This window comes from Pteropus alecto, unplaced genomic scaffold (genome assembly GCF_000325575.1).
Source record: "Pteropus alecto unplaced genomic scaffold, ASM32557v1 scaffold190, whole genome shotgun sequence".
Classification (NCBI taxonomy): domain Eukaryota; kingdom Metazoa; phylum Chordata; class Mammalia; order Chiroptera; family Pteropodidae; genus Pteropus; species Pteropus alecto.
The window spans coordinates 2,464,040-2,489,666 of record NW_006430462.1 but is presented as its reverse complement, the minus strand read 5'-3'; the positions used below and the strand labels follow the sequence as shown (position 1 = coordinate 2,489,666).

The window sequence follows — 25,627 nt, the reverse complement described above, 5'->3', positions numbered from 1 at the left end:
AGGAAGAAGAATGGGACAGGCTTTCAATTGCATCTGGATTCTAGGTGCCAGGGCGGTGCCTTGGCGTTGAAGGTGCTCCCATCCAGGATCAACTAGGACCAGGACCAAATAGGACCAGTATCTCAGAGCAATTCTCTGACTCCTGTTGCCATCATAGGTGCCACATGCATCCCAGGTCTTTCCTTTTCCACTTTATGGCTGTGTTTGATACGATCTGGAAAGGGGCTTTTCTGTCGCCTAGAAATTAGTGGCTAGAGCTGAAACAGGACAAAGAAGTGTTAAGTCTACCCATTCTAAAGACTGGTGCCACAACAGGACCAGAAGCCCTCCCCTCAAGGTCTCTGCAACCTCCAGCTAACACTAGCACCTCAGCCACACACTCCTGCCTGGAAAAGAAGACTGGGTTGAGGAATCAGCAAGTGGGACTTCGCGGTCTGGTCGGAGGTCCTCCAAGAGGATCATTCACAAAGACTGGGGGCAAGAAGAGGAGAGAGGCATCACCATCCCGTGGAAACAGCCTCCCATGACTGTGCAGGGACAGAAGAGACTAAAGAGAGGGGCCAGGCAAGAGTGGGCCCGCCATGGTGTGGTCTGCGCGCTCACATCTAATGTGCAGACGTATGCCTTTCCCAGTGGGTAGGTCACACGGGCTCAGCCACTTGTTGGTTCCCCACACAGGAGGCTGCCTGCTGGGAGGAGGACCTCAGCAGCAAGAGTTATGGGGTGTGTAGCCAGTGGAAGGACTAGGGGGACAGGGGAACCAGAGCTGGCTGCCTGTCAGGGAAGCCACTGCAGGGCCCTCAAAAGCCAGGGGGACACATGGAAGGGTGATAGCAGTGCTTGCCCTCCCCTCCTCCTGCCTCCTCTGCCTTTAACACCAGAGTCAGGCCTTGACAGTGGGGAGGGAGGAGTGCTCCCAGAGCCCACCCTGCCCTCCAGATCCATGAGCAAAAGTCTGGCCTTCAGAGGAGATGGGAGGGAATGAAGCGTGCACTGCATAGGAGGCTGGGGACCACTTCTGCCCAGGATTCCTGAAGGCCTGAGAAGGAGCAGTGACCGGAGAAAAGGCTGTCCCCACAGGGTCAGCCTAGTCAGTAAGTTGGAACCTGTGCAAGCCACCGTGTCTCTCTCTCTCGTGTGTGTGCATGTCTCTGCATGGGTACGTGATTATGGTTCTTCATAAGTATCCACACTGTGCCAGCTTCCAGTGCTGCCCTGACGTGGCTACAGCAATGCCACCAAAGTCCACTGCAGGCCAGGAGGCCCTGTTCAGACAGTATTCAGTGTATCCTGTATTCTAGGTCTAGGCATTTTTCTGCGGTGAGGCAGAGTGGAGGGGAGAAACCTTGGGCTCTGAGGCCAAACAGATCTGGATGTGAAACCTCTCTCTAGCTTTTATTAGTGGGCGACCTTGAGACTTATTGTTTCATGTGGAAAATGGGGGTAATGATGCCTGCTGATGGAGCTATTATGAGGATGCGGTAAATGTGATGATGAATGGACCCTGTTGTGTAGTAAGTAGTTTCTTTTGCGCCCTGCTGGGGTCTGAGGTTTCTATGGCACCAAAGGCCCTTTTTTGGGGGGGCAGGGTAGTGAATCAACCACTTTTTGAATCAAATATTTACCCCCAAAAACCTGATGGAATAGCTTGATGCTTCCTCTCCTTACAACCTCTCTCTGACAGCCAGACACCAGAACTCTTTGAATAAATGCAGACTGATGGTCCAAGTGGATATCTGTTACAGCCACAGTCCTGGCCTTGAGTCTTGAGGTTCCATACTCAGTTCTGGCTGGTGTCCTGCCAGCCCTGTCTTCTGCTCTCTGTTGGTGGCCCCATGGCTCCAAGCCAGGGTTCTGTCTGCTCTTCTGCTGGCCCCAACAAGGGGGTGAAGTGTTCTCTCCGACACCCCTAACCCCTGACTTGGGCCAGCCCTCACAGTCGCGATTCTGGGCAGGGGCCTTCCCTGCCAACAGCTACTCGATAGGTGGGTCCAGTCACTGGGCCTCAGGTGGGAGCCTCTGTCCTCCTCAGGGTCCCCTGCCTGTCCCTATGTGCTGCCTTGAGGCACCTTCCAGGTCAACAGACCCCTCATGTGCCAGCACGTGTGCTTTGCCCCGTCTGTGCTTCTCTCCAGGCAGCACAAATACAAATGAGGTGAGGTGTGAAATTAAGAACTGTATCAGAAGTCACTTTAAAATCAGGCCCAGCAGGTAGTGACGAGTTTGTTCAGGATGTAAGAGGAGTCCTCATATGTTGCCTGTAAGTATTAAGCTTGCTGATATATCTTTAGGCAAATTTAATTTATAAAGTTTTCTTTACCACTTGTTTATTTGTTCACTTTCTTATTCCAGAAGTTTGACAGTTTACCAAAACACAGTTGCCACCAAATCATATAAAAAACAAATGAACGAGAACATCAAGATGGAGGGAAAGTAAAAGTAGAAGGGAGGGAGTGAAGTTTACGTGCAAAATATGTGCTGTTAGCACTGCTGGAGACGGGCACAGATTGGACTCGTAGGTTTTCCAGCAACCAAAGCAGACAGGTCAGCTCAGCCATGGCCTGCCCTGGCCTACTGACTCACAGTCTGCGTTCTGATGGAGTCCCCAGGTGCTTCATGTGGAAAGCAAAGTTGAAGTGCTTCTCCTCCCGCATTCCCTACAGCTGTTAAGCCACCTCCACACCCAGTGATCTCATGCCCCAACTGCAGTTTGCCGCCAAGACCTGCCCAACAACCCTGCAACACTTCTAGTCCCTATCCTTCAGTCTGTTCTGTTGCCACAACCATTCCTTCAGAATCGCTCTTTTCCAGAAGTCGCCATTTAATGTGACCCTAGGAGCAAGCTCACAAGATGTTGATGCTTATTGAGGTTACTGCCCCTGGTGCAGAGCGGGGCTTCCCCCTCAGGCTCCCTGCTCCCTGAGGCTCCATTGCCCACCTGTTCTCCTTACGACCTGACCGGCAGGGCGCTGATCTTTGCTTCTTCCCTCTGGCTGGAGCACAGTTCTGATCACTCACTCATTTGTCCAGTGTTCCTGGGCTCCTGCTGGAGTCGAGTTGAAGTGGCAGAGGTAGGCATTTGAGTCCTCACAGTCTAGCCCTGCCATCCTTCCAGCCTCTTGTTCCATTCTCCCCATACCCTCTGTCCTAACCCAAGGGGGCCCAGGACCTTTGCCACCTCAAGGCCTTGGCTTGGGCACAGGGACATGGCCAAAGAGTGCTTTCGTCTGAGGTGCCCTTTCAAGCAGCCTTTTTGACGAATCCATCTTGGATTGCCCTGACTGGGAATAGTTTTCTCCTTCCCTGAAATTCTCTGGCACTTTATCTGTGGAATAAGGAGCCACCACCTACTGTCTTGCATTTTAGTTACATGTATCCATGTCTTTTCACCTCCCAGGCTGCACCTTTGCCCAAGACCTGATTGCATCTGATTACTCCCTGTGTCCCCAAGGTGCCTTGCACCATGCTTTGTTTAAGTAGGTGCAGGTACTTGCTCATGGAAGGAGAGAGGGAAGGAAGGAGGGGGGGGAAGGAAGGAAAGAAAGTCAGAATTGAGACAGACATTAAATGACAACAGAGATGATGATGACAATGATGATGATAGTGGTGACCATCTGTTGATTAGTTACCAAGAAACCAGCCTTTTGCTCAGCACTTTACATGTATTAGTCAATTCCTACAATAGCCATGAGGGGCACTATTATAATACCTTTTTTAAAGATAAGGACACCGGGGCTCAGAGAGGTTAAATTAGTTGCCCAGCATTATACAACTAGTAAGTGATACAGCCAGCATTAGGATCCAGCCCTGTCAGTCTCCCAAATCCCCAGCCATCTTAAATCCCTGTCAAATCACTCAGCCTTTGCTCGAATTCCTCCAGTGATGGAGAGATCACTACCTCTTGAGGCAGTGCATTCTGTCTTTGTCAGCACTGACTAATATAGCTCTGGAGGTTTTTTGTGAGCCAGTGAGTGAGACTCCACAGGTTCGTTTGGGGCAGGGGCAGGCTTGGACCTACAAACTGCCTATGGGTGCAAGGCCCTTCAGACAAGGATTTCGCTGTTATTGCTGGGCATGCAGCAGCTGTGCAGACCACAAGATACACAAGGTCATCTTGTCTTCTCTTCACTCCTGAATATATGATAAACTCATCTCTCACTGACTGCCTGTCTCGGGCCATCTGTCCTGATTCCTGAATGGGATCAGCAGATAAAGCCTGTGCTGGCCTGGGCATCAGGATTTTCCAAGATGACCATATCCAGGCTCAGGCGTGGAGCCTCATGCACATTACAGCAAAAAGCAGCTGGCCACAGCAAAGCTCCCTGCCCGTGCATAGGCTATATATGGCTCCTATGTGAGGTTGGACCCAGGCTCTCTTGGTGGAGGCGTGTGCTGCACCTATTGACCTAGACCATGAACCTGTCCATGAATGCAACAGGCCTGGGAGAGCCGGAGAGCCAGGGAAGAGAAGCCACATGCAGCCCAGACTCATCTCTGGTCATGAGAGAGGCCCTACCTGAGCCCCCTACCATCAGGCTCTTCTCCTGAGGGGGGAGCTAGACCCAGTGAGCAGGCACTTGGTAATTAAGGTGAGCAGCCAGAAAGAACCGACAGCATACTGAATAAGTGCTTAAAATGCAGCGTTTGACAGCCTTTATCTCCCAGAGAAGGCAACCCTTCATGTGAGGATGGTCATCGTAGAGTCACTGAATAATATCAGAGTCCTTTTCTTAAATTGAATTGAGAAGCTCTGACTACTTGAATATAATAGGTTTGCCAATTAATTTTTCTGCTGGTGCCTTAATACCCAGGTACTTGTTCAGATCTGAGGTCAACTCTTATCCTGCAGAAGACAGAGCTCAGAGTCCAGAGTCCCTGAGGGATGTTGGAGCATCTTGATCAGGGCCGAGGGCAGGAGGGAAGGAACCAATGGTTTTACAGGCAGCAGAGCCTAGTAGAGCAGAGTCTCTGCTCTCTGTCTGCCAGGGGCCCTCCTAAGAGCAGTCCTGCTGTGAATCAGGAAGCCCCCACTGAGAGAGATGGAGGGGCCCATCAGGAGCAGAGACAGGACTTCCCCCAGGCACAGAAAGGCAGCCTGGCTCACCCCTGGTGCTGTGAGCACAGAAAGGAAACCACCCAAAGTGGCCATTGGAAAGTGAAAATATATAATAAAGATATCACAAGGTGAGGAACCACGTGCCTGAATGGAGGAGGAAATACGTGACTGAGCTCCCACCACCGGGAAGCAGCCTCTTCCCTCCTCGCCACCCCATGTACAACCCTGACCAGAGGCAATGTCCTGCTCATAGATGGTCCCTGGACACTGGTTCTCTGTGCAGGTCTGCCATCCTAGAGGAGAGGGCGTACTCCAGATAAAGGTGCAGAGCCAGAGATCACGACAGCTCTAGGCCTTGGGTTCCCCAGAGAACAGAGGCCCCGAGGCTGCAGGGTCCCTGTTGCTCGACCACTTTGAGGAGCAGGGCCCTTCCCCTGATGTCGCGTCTTTAGGCAAGATGCTTAACGTGGAGTCACCACTTATCTATGACAGTGGAGGAAGCTGGGGTACCTCGTGGTGAAGATTCCAGTGATGTACACGTCACATCCAGATCTGGCCCACCCTAGAAAGTGCCCCATATCAGTTAGTTCCCTTTTGTCTCCTCATTTCCAGTATTCCGAAAGATGTAATGGCTGGATTTGCCCTCAGATGTGACTGTTCCTGACTCAGCTTACTCCATGGCCTTGTGTCCAGACAGATGGAAAAGGACCCATGTGCCTAGTGGTGAACTGAGAACAGGAGGACCTCTGGCCCTGATCCCTGCAAAGCGAACTAAGTCCCCTCTTAAACAGAGCCCTGCTGGCAAGCCAGAGCAACTAGCTTGTGCCCAGAGTGTTGCAGTTTGAACTGAGACTTCCAGCATGCATCTCCACAGGCTTGTTCACACTTGGCAGGCACACACCCACACGTTCACATGCAGGGTTACATCAGTGTGTGTGAGCCTGAGCAAGGCTCAGCACACGGGGTCTTCTGCAGGCCCACTCCAGTTATAAATCCTGTTGCCTGGGGAATAGATAGCTTCATCCCCGAAAAGTCATCCAGGCTGAAAAGAAAGGAGATTCATGAGCAGTGTGTACTGCCCATGCTGCCTGGTGTTTGTCATCATTCCAGAGACATAAACTACATCCTAATGCTCTGCCCTCCTCGGTAGCACTTCACATATCATCTCAGAGCTCTGCGTTCTGTACGTGCAGGAACCAGGCAGCTTCCCCCTCACTTGCCAGCCTCCTCCTCCCTGGACTCGTGCTCGCTCCCTCTTCTTTTCCCAACACCACACAGATGGCCATGCAGTGGAGAAAACCAATATTTCTCCAGAAGGAGATTAATAAACATTACCTGAGGAATGAGCTAATAAAGACAGTGTAATGTGGAGAAATGCTCTTGGCTGAGAGCTAGGCTGTCTAGCTGCACAACATCCCTGGCAGCAAATGGACCAGCCAGGAGAAAAGCGAACCAGTGCCACCTGCTGGAGCTGCTTGGTGGTACAGCTATAAATTGGAGAGCCCAGCCTTCTTTCACTGACTGCTCCTCAAGGCAGAGGCACCTGCTGTCAGCTCTGCCCTTACAGGCATGGCATGCAGAGGGTAAGGGTCTGAAATGAATGCGGGTTAACAAGTTGCACAATGTATCCTGAAGGCAGGGAGGACACAATGAAAAACACTCCCCTGCCAAGTGGTATGCCTGACACCTGCCCTGCCTGCAGCCTTGTGCAGGTCTCTTGCCTTCTCTGAACCTCTGTTTCTTATCTGTAAAGGAAGAGCAACCGCACCTCCTAGGATCCTGAGAGGATGACATGAATTTGCCAGGCCTGGCATGTGCCAAAATGGGTAGCACAGCCCCTCCCGGGGCTCACAGTCTTGCCATATGGGAAGCATTTCCACCAGTCCAAGCACCCATTGCGAGAAATGGAAAATACCATTCTTTCATCTTAGAATCTAGAGCTGAGGCAGAGAGAAGTCAGCCAGGCTGAAAGGCCCCGCAGAAATCAAAACAGTGCAGTAACTGAGGTCTCACCACTGAGGACCCCCACCCCATTCGTGGTCGTTCTTCCACAGTGTGATGGATGTACTAGGCCATCATGATAATTCCAGGAAGGAGCTTGTAAGGACAGCAGAGTGCAGGTCATCCCACACACCTGATCATACCTGTCAACCACTGCCGGCCAGAGGCTCAGAGCCCAGAGGCCTCACTGTCATTCAGCTGTGACTCTGAGACCTGACCACGGGGACATCTATCAGCGGTTCCAACTCTCCTGGGCAGATTACGGCACTTGAAAGCTGCACTCATACTGTGACACTCACATGGGGTGAGCACAGGGAAGGCTGTGGGGCTTCCGGCTGCGGAGGCTATGGCAGTGTCTTTTTGGTCAGTAGAGGAGTTAAAAGAGCCACCATAGTTTTGATGGCTTCCTAGATTGAATAAATTTTTAATTTTTTAAAACTAGAAGAGATCTACAAGGGCTTTAAGTCAACCCTTTCCTTTTACAAACAAGGAGAAGGGAATAGAAAAATGACAAGCCTTGCCAGAGTCGTACAACCAGTGGGTGATGGAGGCAGCCTGGCAGTCCTCTCTTTTGTTCATAAGTGTTCCCAGGGTCAGGGCTAAGCAGCTGACTGCTTGGCTGTTTTGAATGACTGAATGTTTCTTTAGGCAGACCTCTAGGCAGACGGACCCCAGTACAATAGCTATACTAGGTCACTGTCAATGCTATGGTAAAAACAGAAGCAACACATAAAAGGGAGCTATTTGACTGCAGTCTGCACAGGCAGCTCTGGCACCTAATGCTTGTGGAGGTTAGGAAACCGCAGGCCTGCCCCCCGCAACCAACACGGGGCCCTATCTTGCCTCCTGGTCCTAGCCTGAGACCCTCCCCACACCTGTACCTCAAGAGGCCTCTGGCTTCAGGGACCCTAAGTCACTCTTGGCCTTGGTTTCCTGACCTCCATTTCTTGTGGGTCTGTTATCCTGGGACAGCTCTCCAGTAGGGACAGCACATGCTGTTGGTGTCGAGGCAGAAAAAAGTACCAGCGTGGAGAAACTGGATGCAGTTCCCGCCAGAAGAACTGCTGCAGAAGAGATGGGGGCAGCAGAAAAAAAGGCCAGGGAGGGGCTTTGCCTGGGGCTCAGGAGTGCTTGCCTCCAGCTCAGGGAAAGGAATCTTGATGAAAGGGCCTGGCCTCAAATTATTGTTTCAGGTTAGTTTTGTTGTTGTTTTTAACCACTGGCTGAGTATGTTCTGGGCTTTTTGTTTTGTTTTGTTTTGTTTTGTTTTTAATTTTGCAAAGGACGTCTCTAGAGATGGGTGCCTACCACTGAAGAGAAGCACAGAGCAGTGGGTAAGCTCAGGGCTTCCCACCTGACCAGTGCAGGAAGCCATGTGACCAGGTCCAGGTGCACCACCCAGCCTGGGCCAGCCTGGGTCAGTGCCCAGGGGCTACTGCTCCAGAGATGGTTCATCTATGACCTGCCAGGCCTCAAGAGGGACCAGAGTGGAAGGCTGAGAGCCAGCACTCATGTGGCATCTGGCGGGCGGGGAGGGGGGGTAGAAGTCGGCAAATATAGATGGGGCTTGGGTGGGCTTGGGCTTGACAGCCTGGGAGAGAATAAGACAGGTTCCACAGGCAGAGCGGCTCTGCCAAGACATCTGCAGGTTCGCATGCCCTGGGTGCCCTGCCTACCCCTCCAGGGTGGAGCTCTTGAAGGATCAGCACTGCCTAGAAGCAAAAAGATGCCCAGAGCAGGTGTCCCAGGAAACCTCCACAGGCTAAACAGGTGCCTTGATCTACCTCACGTTTAGCAGCCCTGGGCAAAGACATCTGACTGCCTTCTGGAAGCTGACCAGGGGTGAGGATGGATGTCACATAGTGTGATGGTGGCTGCTCTCCACACCCCTGGAGACTCAGAAAGTTCTCAGGGAAGGTGTAAGCCGCAGACAGCCTTCTTCTGATCATCCCTAGGAAGGAAGTGGACTGGCCTCCCCACCAGGCCTCATCTCCTCCCCTCACCATTACCCAAAGCCCTCAGCCTACCTGGCCGAATTACCCCTCCAGCCTGCAGGCCCCACCCTCTCTCCACTTACTCCCAACTCACTGCCCTAGGCACTTCATTCCCAGTGTCTATGCCTTTCCCCATGTTGTTCCCTCAGCTTGGAATGACCTCCTTCTCCACAGGCAGGATAACTCCAGGTCATTCCTCAAGCCCACATCAAATGGTCTCTCCAGGAAGTCCTCCCTCAGTTCTGCCCAGCAGCTTGTCAGCGGCTGTGCCTCAGTGCCCCCTCCACCATTGCTGAGCAGGACGCTTTCCTCCTGGCCCAGCTCAGGGACCATGATCTGGCCACTCTGTGGACCTATATGCCTGGCACATCATGGGCAGCACTGCAGGCGTAATGGAGCCCTTTTAGGTGCCTCTGGCACTTCACAGAGTTCAAGAAAAAGACACCACTGCCATCCATGCTCGCACTAGAGCTCTGTCTTTCTCCGCGCTCCCACCCAGGCCACTGCCTCATTCCCCCATCAGCTAAGACTCCCACCGCCTTTTGGGTTTGGGTTCAGGATTCTTTGCAGTCATCCACTCTAGTCCTGACACTCCTTGCCTGTGGGCTGCATTTCCTCTTTTTGCAGATGCAGAAGGCCAGACTTAGAGGGTAAGTGACTTGTCCCAGCCTGGGATGCATGCCCAGCAAGTCTGTCCACTGCATACCTCCCCACCTCCCTCCAGACATTTTCCTCTTTTGAACTGCCATTTTCTGGCACTTCCTAGGCCATTCTGCTTCCAGAAACCATGTTTCAGCAGCTCACATTGCCATCAAAGTATCCTGTCCAGGCCTCCAGGGTGCAGCCAGCTTGACGTCCTGTGTTCAGGGGAATCCCCCTCAACAGGGACGAGTCAGACAGACCGAGCATGTGGTTCTAATATTTTGGAGTAAGTATGCTTTAGGTCAGCTGGAAAAAGTGCCTTATGCCTCCCCCACGCAACTTGGATTCTGCTGGCTCCTTGTACTCTGGGTACCCTGGGGCTGGGATCTCTATATCTAGTGGGAGCTTTTTAGTTCAGAGCCTTGGGGTTTGTGAAGCCCCCATCAGTCACTGTGATGACCTGTGGCCACAGCATTGTCTGTAGACTTGGCACTTTTCCTGGACATCTGCTGCTAGGTTAATTAGACTCAGGTGCCTTAAGCGGGGTTACAAGCCTACAAACCAAGCAGACACACATCTAGAGAGTGAAACAAGAGGCTCGCTCACTGGGGGTTGGGCCTGAAGTGGTCCTACTGCCACCCTGTCGTGCTGTCCCAATGGCAGCGCGGGCTCGCTAGGCTGCGATCCGTCTGCTGAGACTGAGTGCACGCACAGGCTCGTGCATAGGAACACAGTGCCGTGACAGATTCCGCGTGCATCACCAGAACGTCCCCTCTGGAGAGCAGTCTGGTACTCTCCCCTTCAGGGGCTCATTGCTCTTTACACTGTATTCTGTGGAATTAAGTGAGCCTCTGAGTGTCACTCCAGGGTTATCTGTGCTTCACCGGCTCTGATGGCAAAGACGCAGCATGGCCCCAGACACTTGTAATTATGTTTCCTGAGTGAACAAGACGGAGGAGTGGATGTGAACAACTCGCAGGCCCCCAAGTCCTTGGCTTTTTCTTCCCTAGCAGCAAGCAGGATGGGAGCAGAGGGACTCGTAGTCTGCCTTGTCATGACCCTAGATTTTAGATCAAATGGGACGTTGCTGAGAACACGCAGAAGGGTTGGGGAAGGCCAGTGGGTTGAAGTCAGACCTAGATAAAATGAATCTTTCAAGTCATTTCATCTGATGGTCGTGGATCCTGGCCTGGCCCAGGAGAGAAAGCCACCTTCTTGGTTTTTTCTTAAGTGACAACCAAGGAGCTGCTACCGTCAGCAGCCCAGGGTATTTACTGAAGCTCAGCAGTGTATCTGGTGTAAGACCTAGCCTTTGCCCTTAAGGGTGCTTGAGCACGCAGCAGAAACCTCAGAACTGTGCACAGTGTCTAGATCAAGGTTAAGAGACCGCTGGCTATCCAGTAGTTGTGCAGAGAATGTCACACTAGAGTCAGTGCTGAGGCCACACTGGCCAGACTGCAGGGCAGGTTCAGAGAGTCACATGGGGGCAGCCTGGTCCCTGCACTGGAAATGGGTTTGTTTCCCCTCCTGCTGTCTCATCTACTCACCTGTGTGGTTTGTCCTCTGCAGGTCCCCAGGGCCTACAGCAGTGCCTGGCAGGTAGCTGGCCCTCAAGAAGCATGTTCTGAATGAATGAATGAATGAATGAATGAATGAATCAATCAATCAATCAATCAATGTTCTCATCTTGTGTTGGGAGTATGAAACTTGGGGTCCTTTGGGTTGAAAATACCATCCATACCAATAAAACGTTCAAACATTAGAACATAAATTAAAAGGCAAAACAAAGCCCTGCAGCCACATTTGAGCTGACCCACTCTGCAGCTGCTGCAGGTCAGCTCCTCCTGCCTGATAGGGGCAAGGGCCTCAGGGCTGCCCGGTGGCTGACCCGAGGCTGAGGTTGGGGCCAACACATTCCTTGTCTTGGCAGTGCCTCCTGCCCACAGATTAATTGGCCTTGGGGCACTGTCCTCCTTAGTGGCTGCCGCTGATTCTGATGGTCCTCACGTTTGCCTGCACACAATCACGCCACACGAGGATGTAATTAAATCCTTTGAACAGCACTTTGGGACATTTGATTATGCAGAAAAACTCCGTGGAAATGTAAGCTGTTGTGTGCAGCTGGTTTACCCTGCAGTTTCTGTCAGTGCTTGCTGTTCTGTGAAAATTACCTGAAAGAGAGGAGAAGGGGCAAAGCCTGAAGTGAGGCCGGGGCCAGGCCCTGCTGTGCAGCCTCCAGCTGCCTTCTCCAGGAACTGGAGCACTGAGGAGTGAGAAGCGAGTTCCTGCCTGCCCTGCCTGTGCCCGGGTTAATCTCTGGCCCTTCTCTCTCCAGGAGCTGCCAGAGCATGACAAGCTTGGTCAGCAACACCATGTCACCTACCAAGGATGGTACCTCCTCTCTTCCCAGGAGGCAAAGCTCGTTCACCAGGCCCCCACTCCGTGCACTGTATGACCTGCTCATAGCACCCATGGAAGGGGTAAGTGCCCCACCACCCCAGGGCCATGAGGCTTCTTGGCGTCAGAACTCATCATTTACTGCTCAGTACGCACATGGAGGTTTTCCAGGACGTGAGTCTTCTCTGTCCAGCTTCTCAGTCAGCATTTGAAAGTTGGCTGCTGGTTACTGGACAAGACTGAGCTTCAAGTTGGTAGATCCAGGTTCAAGTCCTAGCTCTGCTCCTTCCTAGCCCGGTAAATTCTGCCTCAGTTACCTCAGGTACAAAATGAAACAATGCTCCCTTCCCAACTTCCTTAGACATTGGGAGGCTCAGGAAGGCACAGGGCACATCCCAGTCGTGAGTGGGAACCACCCAAGTAGATGGCCAGGGAGCTCTGCCTCTCCCTGTCGGGGGTGCTTCCCCACTGCCCCACCTCCCATTTGAGAGTGTTGCCTGAGAAGTTTCAAGCCAGGGCTGTGATTTCTGGTGAGAACAGGTCCCTCGGCCTCTGCCACCGGTCAGAGTCCAACATCAAAGACACCCTTGCACTTACGATTGTGACGGCTAAGAGAAGCTGCTGGCAGATTTCTGTGGCCTTGGGTCTTACAGATCATTTTTCAATCAAAACATGGCTCTCTAACTGGGTGGGGATGCTGTAGGCCTCAGGGGTCTTTGTGAATCTGAATGGTTGAGTGCATCAGATGCCTTTGTATGCAACTGCCTGTTAGCTCTGGCTGCTGTAACAAAATACCAGAGACTGGGTGTCTTAAACAACAGACAATGATCTCTCATGGTTCTGGAGGGTGGAAGTCCCAGATTAGGGTGCCGGCATGGTCAGTTCTTGGTGAGGGCCCTCTTCCTGGCTTGCAGACACCTTCTCACTGTGTCCTCACATGGCAGAGAGAGAGAGAAGAGAGCGGAACTCTGGTCTCTTACTTCTCATAAGTGCGCTAATCTCATCATGGGGATCCTGCCCTCATGACCATCTAAACGGAATTATTTCCCAAAGGCCCCGCCTCCAAATACCACCACACTGGAGGTTAGGGCTTCAACATATGAACTTGGGGGCGGGGGGGAATACAAACATTTAATCCATAACAGACCCCTGAGAAAGAGCAGGATACCTGCAGCGAGTGGAGGCTGTGCTCCAGGGGGCTGGCTATCAGGAGAGGAGGGCTGTCAGTGATTGGCTCTGCAAGCTGTCTCTGCAGGTCTGAGCCTGAATGTCCCTCCTAGTAGCTCTCTGCAGCCAGGTAGGTGATTTGTGTCGCAGAAGTTGGAGTGACCCCACGGTAGCTTTCTTCTTCTTCAGCCAGCTGACAGGTTAAGCACATCCCCAGGGAACCATTACCTTGACAGTGATGCCTTGTTACTGTGAATTCCCTTCCTGGCCATTCAAGGATGTGTCTCAAAAGTTGCCTGATGTTATTGAGGAGGCTGCATTGCCTGCCAGAGCCCTCTGGACTTCCCTCGCTTGGGGAGACAGGGGCGGGGAAAGCATAGAGCCTTTGGGAGGCTGCAGGCTGGACTCATGCCTGGCACTGCCCTTTCTTGGCTAGGTGACCTTGGCCAAGCTGCTTCTCCTCCTCGAGTGCCTCTGTCTTCATTAGAAAATAAGGATGATGCCACCGAATGTATCAGATTAGAGCAGGGATGGGATTAGGTGAACGTGAACATCGCGTAGGGCAGCAGCAGCAGCGAGCATGCACCTGGCCGCTGCAGGCTGGACTCATGCCTGGCACTGCCCTTTCTTGGCTAGGTGACCTTGGCCAAGCTGCTTCTCCTCCTCGAGTGCCTCTGTCTTCATTAGAAAATAAGGATGATGCCACCGAATGTATCAGATTAGAGCAGGGATGGGATTAGGTGAATGTGAACATCGCGTAGTGCAGCAGCAGCAGCGAGCATGCACCTGGTGTGTGCTGGCCGCCGTGCCGATACCGCCTCTGAGAGCTGGGCCTCCCTTACCCAGAGCCTCCACTCACATCAGCACAGTGGCCCAGCCCTGTCCTCTCCTTTCCTGCAACACACTCAGCCGTCCTTTCCTCCTTAGAATTATGATCCCCCCAGTGTCCTTTGACTGAGAGGACCGAGACTGCAGAGAATACTCAGAGCATCTCAGATGCCATCATAGCTTAGCCCGGTTTATGTGCCATACCTCGGGGAAGAGAGACACACCCACACCCTTAGGCTGACTTTTCATATTTTCTTTACTGCCATCAACCATCAAGCACACCATTTTGGTGACTTACTACCAGTTCCCTGCTTTTGCCCTGGCCTCTGCATTTCGCACTGATCCTCCAGCCCCTCTCATTTTGACGGAGCCCCTGCACTCACCTTTGGGATGCAGAATAATCTGGCATTTAGTTTGAAAACATATCCTCAGTTCCTGATATTTACAGTTATTCTCTTTTGTGACTGAGGTGTTTGAATACAGTGAAGGAATTTGGCAGCCTCAAATGAAACAGGGTAAAACCTTTCGAAGGCCATTAAAGTAAATGATCAGAGCAAGCAGAGCTTTTCCTTGGCTACTAAAGTGATCCACTGTATTTCAGTAAAAACACGTAGCTGAAAAGATGGACTCTAATCAGGAGTCCCTTCCACCCCCAGTTTCATCCAGTCATTTGAATCTATTGACAGGTACTAGCACACACTGTCCTCGACAGGGGAGTTTGCTGAAAAGTGGGCTATGGACCCACGTCTGATGCTCACAGACTGCTCAGGTGGGCTGGGTGGGCCAGAGCTAGAGGCTCATGGGCCTCATGGAGCTCCGGGAGGTCCAGTAGCTCCTCTTCAGTGGGGCTGCCCACCTAGATGGAGGAGGCCTGGACCGCCCTCCCGCTTCCCAAGGCAGGAACACCCACTTGCTCTGGGGGCCACTAGAGGGCAACACGACACCGTCAGCCCACTCGAACGCTGTCAGCTGCCAGACAAAGCCAGATCCTTCTCCACATTTTCAATGAAAATACAAGTCAAAACCAAAAGTCCAAGATTATGAATCACTCACACTTCAAGACTAAAACGATTAGCCTCTTCACATAGGGCTTATAATTATTTGAACAACTGCCTTTGTTTAGCCGCAGTCCCGTTGCTAGGGGACTAGGTCAGACAGTATGAAAAGTGGAACAGAATAATATCTTTCCGTAGGCTTGCACCGGCATTTGATTTAATTTGGCTTAAGGGAAATGCTGCTGCGTCTCTTTCCTGGAACCACACTGTCCTTTGCTGTCATGATGGAGTGAGCATGTCTAGTTTTCTTTGAGGAGAGCCCAGTTATATCTGCACATGAACCATCATCAGACATTAAGTCAAATCCTGTCTGGTACCCAAAGGGGAAAATGTCACTAAAGAGAAGTTGCAAGTGTTTAGTGTGAAAGGGACTGGGATCCTGTTCATGTCTGTGACATTTGTTTTTAATCAAATTAGAGTGAAAGATAGTAACACATGCTTCTGAGCCTGGACTTCCCTGCTTGTGTGAAAGGTCAGATCCTGGACCAGTCTTGCTCTCGCAATGGGAGTACTCAGAAGCACACGTCGATAGGGGTGTTATGTGATGTGATGAGGGCCCACAGGGCCGCTCCAGGTGAAGCTGCTCATTCAGTCAGGTCCCAAATCACCCCTTCAGCTTCATCTAAAGTGAGGAACTGCTGTAATCAAGGAACTAAATTTAGAATAGGAAATTCCTTAGGATTTGGTCAAATTACTCCTTAAAGGTCCAGATTTGGGGACTTTAAGATCCTTGGAGTTTGGACTTCTAGTCTCTGTCACCCTCATTATTATTTCCATTTATTTCAATTCACTATTTCCTATATTTTTAGTCTTAAAAACCAGTGTTACAGGAAAGGTAGCAAGAGCGCATGACTTTGATCAGAAAGAGCAGTAGGGCTCATCCATCCGCCTCTGCTCTTGATTAATGAGCTCACCCATTCAAGCAACTTACTGAAAACTTGCTGTTTACGTTGGTAAACTGACTTCTAAATGCTGGAGCTCCAGGAATTCGCCCAAGACCTCTCATCTAAGAACGTGAAGCAGGGGTCTGGCTCTGCCAAGGGTTCAGCCGTGAGGAGAGCTGGGCTTTGGCTGGGTCATTACTGTAACTACTCTCTAGGGAAAAGGGCTGTAGCAAATCAAGTAATGTAAAAAAACAGCTTATCCTAAAACAGATGCCCTGAGAGATGAGACTGACTATGCAGGTGCCTGTTTTCTAAATAGATTGGAGGGTTTGGAGACAGCCGGGAAATGTTTGTCCACAGAAACAACCAGACCTCGACGCCACAGTGTGGAGTGGAGGATGAAGCCCTTGAGACTAGCATGCTTGGGGCTGGGAGCCCCACCGCCAGGCTGTCTAATTGATTTCTGATTGAGACATCTGTAGTAATATTCAAATGAGGACAAATGTTACCCAAGGACAGCAAGCATTTCCACAACTGATTAAGAGAAGGAAAAATGGAGGCAATTACTTGCAAGCTGTCTGTATCACTGAAACTGATGGTGGGACCACCCAGACTAATCAGTGAGTTCCCTCGAGGTAAGCAGTGTTCTCACCTGGGTCAGTGCTATTGGGTGGGAGTCATCTGGGTTCTGGCTCTGTTCAAGCTGATGTTCAACGGCAGCCATCTCAGCTTTACTCTGGCAGGTTCCGGGTAAGCTGAGGCGCCCCTGCTGCTGAGGAAACGTGGGCTCATTTTGATGAGATCAGCCAAGACGGAGAGGGCCCCTACTCACACAGGCTGATTTGGAGGCAGACCGCTCTGGCACTTGCTGGCCATGTTTTTGCGTGGTCATGTTTTGCCAGCACCCAAATTCCTCACCCCTCTCCTTCTTAGATTCTTCAGGCAAACCAGTAGTTTGTTGCTTGTTTAGCCAAAGAATACAGTTGAGTGGGTTGAATTTTTACTTTTTCATTTCTGGTAAAAATATAGTGTCTACAGTCTTTGTAGATTTTAGTCATGGTTTGAGGGTTATTTCCAACTGATCAGTAGTACCCTGGTGTCTGTGGTCTCACTTTCTGCAGTTTTAGTTAGCTGCTGTCAACAGCAGTCCAGAAATTCCAGAAATAAACAATTCGTAAGTTTTAAATTGTGTGCCACTCTGAGTAGCATGATGAAATCTCTCGCTGTCCCTCCCATTGTCCAGCGTCTCCACTCGGTATACCCTCCTGCCCGGTAGTCACCCAGTAGCCACCTCGGTTATCAGTTCGATTGTTGAGATATCGCAGTGCTTGTGTTCAGGTGACCCTTGTTTTACTTAATAATGGCCCCAAAGCCATTCATGTAACCTTTATTATAGTATATTGTTTTAATTGTTCTATTTTATCATCAGTTATTGTTGTTAATCTCTTACTGTGCCTAATTTATAAACTAAACTTAATCAGAGGTTTGTATGTATAGGAAAAACATAGTATATATAGAGTTCAGTACTATTCATGGTTTCAGGCGTCCATTGGGGGTCTTGGAATATATCCCCCACAGATAAGGGGGTGCAACTATATATGTGATATTTGCTGAAATTGTAAACATCTATCTATGATGCCAAGATTCCTCAGAAGCATCGCAGAAAGGTTTCTTCTACCTTAAAAAGTTCTGTTCGATCAATTCACTCAATCAAAAATATGAGTCAGAAAAAAATCCTTTTGAGTCAGGAAAAATCCTTTAGCCCTGTACTCAGTTCTGGGTTATCCAGAGTCCTAGAAGTTTTTCGCTTCTTGAATCTTTGTTATAGACAGTCCATTTCATCCCAAATCTAATCCGCCTGAAAGCTCACAGACCCAGGAGTTTTCTTTCCCTCCCCCACAACGATCAGGGATGTTCATTCCTCTGGCCTGTGATGCTGTGACACTCTGAGAGGCCTCCCGTGTCCTCTCGTGAAAACAAAACTCCCCACCTGAGGAGGTTGTGGGCTAATCCTTTGAACCCTGGTGATGCACATAGAGCATGTGGTTCTTAAGCCAGAAGTCAGGACACATGTGACATGCCATTTTATATCAGGGCTTTCTAAACAGTTCAGGACCCCTGATCACCATGAGTGTGAATAAGAGATCCTCACTGACCAAAAGGGTGATCGAATCAGAATTCACCATCCATGTGACATTTTGGACCCATGGGAGCTGCCTGGGAGAACCACAGACTCACATATTTGACTTCAGGGCACCTGCCTGGCAGCAAATTTCATAGGCATCAGGTGTTGTGGACACTCAGGAATAGCCGTGGGTGATGGTGTCTGAAGATGAGAAGGATCGTGGTGACATTGGTCTCTGTTAGTCCCTGGGTTAAAATTTGGAGCCGGATCCTCCAGAGAGGCCTTTTACATGTTTTAGCTACATGATTGTTTATAAACACCAGAGGGAAAGGGAATGAATTGTTCTGGAAAACTGAGGCCCAGAGGAAAGAATAGTATAAATAATAGGGACTGTGTTCAACTTATTTCAAGCACCTGAAGACAGTTGTGAATTATATTTGACCAATATGTACCGAGTACCCACTGAGTGCCAGGCACAGTGCCCCACAGGCGCTGCAGCTGGCTTTGTCCCACAGGCCTGTGAGGCAGTGGACATAAGCACTGTCTTGAGGGTTTGGAAACTGAGGCTCAGGGAGTTGAGTGTCTTGTCGAAGTGCTCAGAACCACATCACCTCCCACCCTTACTGCACACCCCATAATCTAGTAATTCCAGGTCACCCAGAACCCCCCACATAGCAGACTGACCCAGATCCCATGACAAAGGCCTCCCCAGAATGTGCCTTCCCTTCCTGGTCACTGACAAGCCTTTTCATCTTTCCAAGCCCAGCGAGACAGTCTGGGCCCAGTCAGGAGATAGAAACCACACAGTAGATTAACCAGGGGAAGTTCAATATAAAGACTTATTCCCTGTGGTAAAAGAGTAACTATAAGATCTAAGAAACTTGATTTGCTTCTCTCGGGCTGAGGCAGCATACCCTAGAAAGAACAAACACTGGAGAAGGTATGGTTCATGGTTCAGCCCACCGGATAGCAGAGATGTTGCTGGTTTGGCCAGCCTGGAGCCAGTCTAGAATTGCTGGACAAGCCACAGGCCACCCTCTGAATGGAGGTAGGAGAGCTGGTGATGAGCTAGGGTGTACAGTGGGAGTCTGGGCGCCTGTGAGGACAGGCGTGTGGAGTGCACAGGTTGCATGGGCCCTGGTGTCTGTGTAGACAGAGCTGTGGGAAGGATATTGCCAGGTGAAGACTGCATGGTCAAAGAAGGACCATGTTCTGGGCTTCCCTGGATGTCCTCACACACACAGCACCAACCTAGGCTGCAGGCAGGAGATTCCCTCCCCACTGCAGCTCCTAATCCCTCCACTGCGAAAGCTCAGTGCCTGCTCACTTGACAGAATTGGCTGCAGGAATCCAGTGTATCGCAGGACAGGTGTTGACAGGGCATCAGAAGCTGAGGCTATCAACAGGTAACAGCCTCCCAGAGCCACCTCCAGGGTGCCCGCCTCCGACCCCATGTAAAGGAACAACCCGCTCCCTCTGCAAAGACTGGGCCTTAGCTGCATCTCTCTGCTTATTGCAGCACCTGCCTGCTGGGCACTCGTCCCTCTCTTTTCCATCCGCAGGTCTGGCCCACAATCGGCTCTCCAGCACTGTTTGCCACCTGGACTCACACTGCGACCCGCAGGGTCCCGGCTCATTGGTGTCAGTGAAGGGACACTCCCTGAGGGAATAGACAGATTGTAGTGCACTTGCCCTCCTTGTCTTGTTCTACTTCAAAAGATCCCTTTCTACAAACTTCAGAGGTCAGAAAGTCTGGTCTGCGCTGGAGTTCGTTGGACCCAGTTGCAGGTGTAGGGCTGCTGCTGAGCATTTTCGTCTTCCAAACCCGGGACTTAAGAAGCCAGCAGATACCCTTCTAGACTGACGTACGGAGAGGCGCAGAGAGCATTTCCTTGATCATCTCTCCTTTTTCATCCAACAGATGATATAAATTTGGAGAGGGACATCACTTTATTTTCTGTTTTCAAGTTCACATTGGATTGTAGCTAATCTTTCTGTACAAGGACAATGCTCGTGTATCCTGGAGGCAGAATTCAAAGACAGTTTCCAGGGCATCTTTTCTAACACGGTCAATCAGTTTTCCCACTGCCTTTTAACTGGAGCTGTCATTCTGTTGTGTGACCCGTCTGCCCACAAGCCTGTGCTGCTGTCTCCTGCCTCCTGACATGCTGCCCGTGCTGGGGTCCCATTCAAGACCCTTGCCTGGGGCTGGACACATGTGCCAGCTCAGTACCAGCCACGGGCCCTGTCCTGGGAGGACCCAGATCTATGAATTGGGATACGCAGTTCAGAGAAAAGTCTCTCGGTCTCCCAGGCTAGAATTTCAGAGACTTCACTTTCCTCACCATTAGCTCAGTCTTCAAGTCCTGGCAAGTGTCCTATTCCCCTTCTCCTGGTGTGCGGCTCCATATCCAAATTACCATGCACAGCCCCTTCCCCTGTGATCAGGCTGCTAGCCTCAGTGTTTCGCCTCTTACTCTACCCAGCACTCCCTGATTCGCCTTCAGGTCACATGAAGGGGTGCTGTCATGACTGGGGACTTGTCCAACAGTGTGTGTGTCTTGGTGAAGTCAGTGGCCTGTGGGATGACACCTGATAGAGACTTACTGGGGTTTGGGCAACAAGAGTCCAGGGAAGACCTGTAAGGATGGGGCTGACATCTCATCTAACAACATCTGATGACCCCTACAGCAGCCGAGGATAGGTTTGGTGTTGCTCGTGGCAGGTGGCCTGAGCCCCTACATTGCCTACAGTAGGGCAGTAGGGTAGGGCTCTCACTGAGCAGCAAATGGTTATCACCGTCACAATTGCTGACCCATCACTGAGGTCAGAGCACTATCAGTCCAGCTGTTCCAACCCAACTTCCAGTCCACTAGGTACACTATAGCAGGCAGGTAGCTCAGTGTGGCCTGTGGTGGGGACACAGGCCCAGGAGCTGACAGATGGTGTGGAGCAGTGCTGGGGGTGCCCATCCATCCCCATCTCCTTGTGCCAACCTGGAAGTTCATCATGGATAGCATCAGGGGTGCTATGACACACCCCACTTCTTCCTTCCTGGGCCCTACAGTAATTGTTCTGTCATTTCTTAGAACATAGCTCTTAAAGCAAGCAAGAAGCAAATTAGCCTGATAATTTTTATTTCTACTTTGTTTAGATGATCTAGAATTTTTAAAAAAGAAAAAAAACCACAGGGGGTTTAGACACGCTGAATGTCCTGCCAGGCACGTGTCACTTTGTGTTAGCTGAGTGTCTTCTGCCACCCTCAGCCAAGTGCCCACAGCGGTATGTCAGCCAGATGAGGCGTGCATATTCACTCTTCTGGATCATGGCAGCACCCTGGTGGGTGCTCCGCTTGGTTGGCAGACAGGGCGAGGGTGAAGGGAGCTTCGCTGTGACTCCCCCACAGCCAGTGCTGGCCTCGAGGCTCAGGGCTGGGCCGGCCCCCCGGGCATGGTGCTCGCACTTGGTCTGTCAGCCCTGGGACATGCTTCCCGGCCAGCTCCAGGCAGCATCTCCCTGAGCATGCGCAGCAGCTTCCACTTATCTCTTTATTCACGCTCAGACTGTCCAGTCCAGTGTTCTCAATTGTTCCTTCTAATTTTATCAAGATTTATATGGCCTTGGTCTCTGTCAGCAATTATTTTGAGAAGAAGCGTGTCCATAGAGAACGGGAATGAGGGGGTATCTGTCTGTCTGCCATGGGTCTGTGTGCACCCCTTTCTCAGGGCCTCGTGCTGGGCCATCAGGAGTGATGGAGGTCACATCAGCATTAGATCCCCTGACAGCCTCGGGGGAGCCAGTAGGGACAGCACTGCAGAGCCCTGAGCCAACAGGCTGTCTATTCCTCAGAGGAGGAGCACAGAGGCCCAGAGGTCATGAAAGATCCTTCTCTAGAAGATGTTATTGTAGTTCCCAAGACTTCCATCTGCACTTTGCTTTTCTGCCTCTTGTCCACTGAAACGGATGGCACGTCTCACACTGGTTGAATTCTTACTGCCTATTTTCTTGAAAACCCAAAATATATTTATTTAATATATTCATCACAGGGGCTCAACCAGAGACTAAATTTAAAAATAAATAAAACAAGTATGATACCATTGCTGAAGATACAGAGTCCTATAGAGAAATCAAGGAAAGGACAGACCATCAAAGAGAAAAATAAAAAGACTGCACAAGGGGAGAGGCTGGACAGCCTGGGTTGGGGCTCTTGGCTGGAGACCTGCTGTGCGTAGGTTTCTTGCAGATACTTCTTAAAGGCTGTGGGGTTTTTCCAGAGATCGGCTGTAGTGTGTTAACGGGCTGTCGATGTTGGGTTCTCATAGCAGGCTCTGGATGGAGAGCAGAATGGTCCTGACGTCGTACTAGGCAGACCGTTTGTCCTTTGGGATGTCCAGGCAGATGTTACCCTGGGTGTCCACAGTGGGGTGGTAGCAGGGTGTGGGCGCATTGTAAGGGAGCCACTGGGGAGGGCTCATACCGTAGGTCTTCACATATTGTGCCAGCTGCTCCATGGATGGTCCCCACCCATCTGAAAAAGTTGTCTGATTCAGGGAAGGCAGAAATTCCTTTGTCACCAGACATCATGAGGGTCATCAGTTCTTGCTGTAACTTCTTGCCCATGGGGCTCTGGGTGGTGCCCCTGCTGGATTTGGCTCCTTTATGGGTGGCGGCGATGCTGGTGGCAGCTAGGTCACGGTTCTGGGAGGCCATTCGGGTGGCGTTGACAGAGACACAGGAACTCAGAGAATGCGACTGTAACTCCCTCACTGCCTGTTTTGAGAGGAGTCATTTCTAAACTGCCTTAGGGTCCCTGTGCCAATGCAACACCCCCTTGAAGAGACAGTCCTCTAACCTTCTCAGGGTCTGCGAGGCTGGAGGAAGCCCCCACTTGGTGATGCTCCCGTGGGCAGTGCCCAACCCTTCACCCATGTTCCCTCATGGGCCCTTTGGATGTGCTTGGTCTTTCTGGGCATATTTCAGTTCCCTGCTCAGGGTTGGCCCAGTGTGCGCGAGCCCACCCTGCCAGGCCCTGTGTCAGCCTCTGTGCTTGCTCGGCAGGGCCTGATGCACTCCAGCGGCCCTGTGGGCCGGCACCGGCAGCTGGTCCTGGTTCTGGAGGGGGAGCTCTACCTCATCCCTTTCGCCCTCCTGAAGGGAAGCTCCTCCAACGAGTATCTGTACGAGCGTTTTGCCCTCATCGCTGTCCCTTCCATCCGTACCCTCGGCCTGCAGTCCAAGGTAAGGCTCACAGAAGACCTGTGGGTGCTGCACCCTCTGCTCCTCAAGGAATGGTCTCTGGCCAGACTGGGCTCCAAAGTGATAAAATGTGATCTCTTCAAACTGTTAATTGTATAGCTTGCAGTGGGGTAGGATGATTTTAGAGTAGATGTGTCTGAAGGCAGGGGCACAGCCCTCCTGACCCCTCATGGCTCTTTGCTACCTCAGGAAGCCACAAATTAGGTCGTTTCTCTCTAAATTTCTTTTCTGTGACATCAAGGTTGTGAACTAGGAAGGCACTAAGTCAGGCTTGAGGCCCAGGCCGAGTATCTGAGGAAGCTGGTTACCTACTGTCACGCAGGACTCCCAGTAAGGCGCTTGGGCACAGCCAGTGCCACACTCACCCCGCCCTAAGCTGACTTCTGACTGGGTGTCGAGTTTACCCAGTGGAGGGGGCCATAGGCAGGGATGGCAGACAAATAAAATTAGTGTCAATGGGAAAGAATCCCAGAGGCTAACAAAATAACTGAAAACAAGAGGTGGCTTTCAAAGGACAGGCAAAAACTTAGGTCTCATTGAGCAAAAAAAAAAAAAATCATTTTGGGAAGAAACATCTGGGAAGATCAAGAGGGCGACAGTGGGCCATCTACAGAGTCACAGGTCTTACTCCACAGCCACCCTTGGCCCTGCCCAGTGATTAGAGAGCTTTTCCAACCCACCTCGAATCCTCTTCTTCTCCAACTCGGAGACCTGAAACCCTGGCTTCCTTCTGGCCCTTCGCAGTCCCGATGCTCCCTCCCCACCCGGCCCTGCCCTTGCAGCCTCCCCGCCCGTTCCAGCTGCAGGACTGTTTGCACCACCAAGATCTGAACTGCTCCAGCTTCTCTCTTGAAAATCTCCTCCAGCTGCCAGCTGCTCTCAGAGCCCCTCAGACCACCAGGCGGGGCTTGGTCAGACAGACCTCCTCCCTGTGGGCGGGATTAGGAACCCAGACCCCAGGCCGGGGTAGGGATGGTTCCCATGGAACCTGCCTTGGCCTCTGTTGACCTTGGTTATTAGCATAGTGCAAACCAGGTCATGGGGCAAAACCCCCTTGCCCCAAGGGGTTTTGGAGGTCTTAGTTCTGACTTTTTTTTTTTTTTTGCTGAATTGTACCTTTCTCATGGGACAGAGTCAGTTCAAAGTGAAAGAAATTATTTTCTCCGAGTTTTTCTTATGCCCTTGGTTGACTGAATCCCAGATGGCCTGGCTGGACACTTCCGCACAGGGTGCCAGCTCACCACACCTTCTGCCAGGAGCACCCTGGGATCAGAGATTGCCCACATTGAAAGAGCTTCATGTTGGTGACAACAGTGAGCTGGCTGTTTGTCAGTGTCATGAGGGGATGGAAGGTCCTGTTTCCTGACAGACACCCACCAGGCATTTCTCTTGGGGATCGCTGCTCTAAAGGGCTTAAACTGGCCCTGTCTCGCCTGAGGTTGACTTGTTTTTTTACACGTTTTAAAGCCACTCTCCAAGCCCTGACCCATCAGGAATGGGGTTCCCCTTATTTAGGGGTACACAGGGACAGGCAGGCACCACAGACCCTCACCTCCTACACGTTCTCTCCCATCAATGCCCCCTCCCTCAGCCCTCCTGGGGCTTGACTTACAGGAAGGGCCTTCCTACCATCCAGTTCTGATTATTTTCAATAGTTTGTCATAACAAATGTGATTCTCAGTAAGACGTGCACCTGTGTCAAAAGGTGTTGAAAATTAGAGTGAACGAGGCTATTGGGAGAGCGGGTGACGTCTAGTTAGACCCAGCCCTGACAGAAGAGCTGGCTGGCCCTGTGCTCCGGAGAAGCCCACGGCTCTGTGGGCCATGGCCAGGCAGCCTGGCTGGTATGACAGTGGTGTGTTTGTTCCTCCCCCCTAGTCTCACCTGAGGAAGACCCCACCCAGCTACTCCAGCTCTACGTCCATGGCGGCTGTCATTGGCAACCCCAAGCTCCCGTCAGCAGTGATGGACCGGTGGTTGTGGGGGCCGATGCCATCAGCCGAGGAGGAAGCCTACATGGTGTCCGAGCTGCTGGGTTGCCAGCCCCTGGTGGGCAGTGTGGCTACCAAAGAGCGGGTCATGAGTGCCCTTACCCAGGCCGAGTGCGTCCACTTCGCCACCCACATCTCTTGGAAACTGTCGGCCTTGGTCCTCACACCCAGCGTGGACGGCAACCCTGCCAGCAGCAAGAGCTCCTTCGGCCACCCCTACAATCCCCGAGT

At 51.4% G+C, this 25,627-nt stretch overlaps 1 protein-coding gene and 1 pseudogene across 1 annotated transcript in view; one reads left to right on the top strand and one right to left on the bottom strand.

The window, feature by feature from the left end:
- TTC28 (tetratricopeptide repeat domain 28) overlaps nt 1-25,627 on the top strand; it is a 624,192-nt gene that overhangs the window by 583,943 nt on the left and 14,622 nt on the right. Inside the window, 4 exon segments of the mRNA XM_025047844.1 lie at nt 12,029-12,173; nt 23,208-23,387; nt 25,284-25,615; nt 25,617-25,627. The exon segment at nt 25,617-25,627 is cut by the window's right edge and continues 393 nt beyond it. Of these exon segments, the coding sequence (XP_024903612.1) occupies nt 12,029-12,173; nt 23,208-23,387; nt 25,284-25,615; nt 25,617-25,627 (668 nt within the window).
- LOC107195823 lies at nt 18,665-23,213 on the bottom strand (annotated as a pseudogene).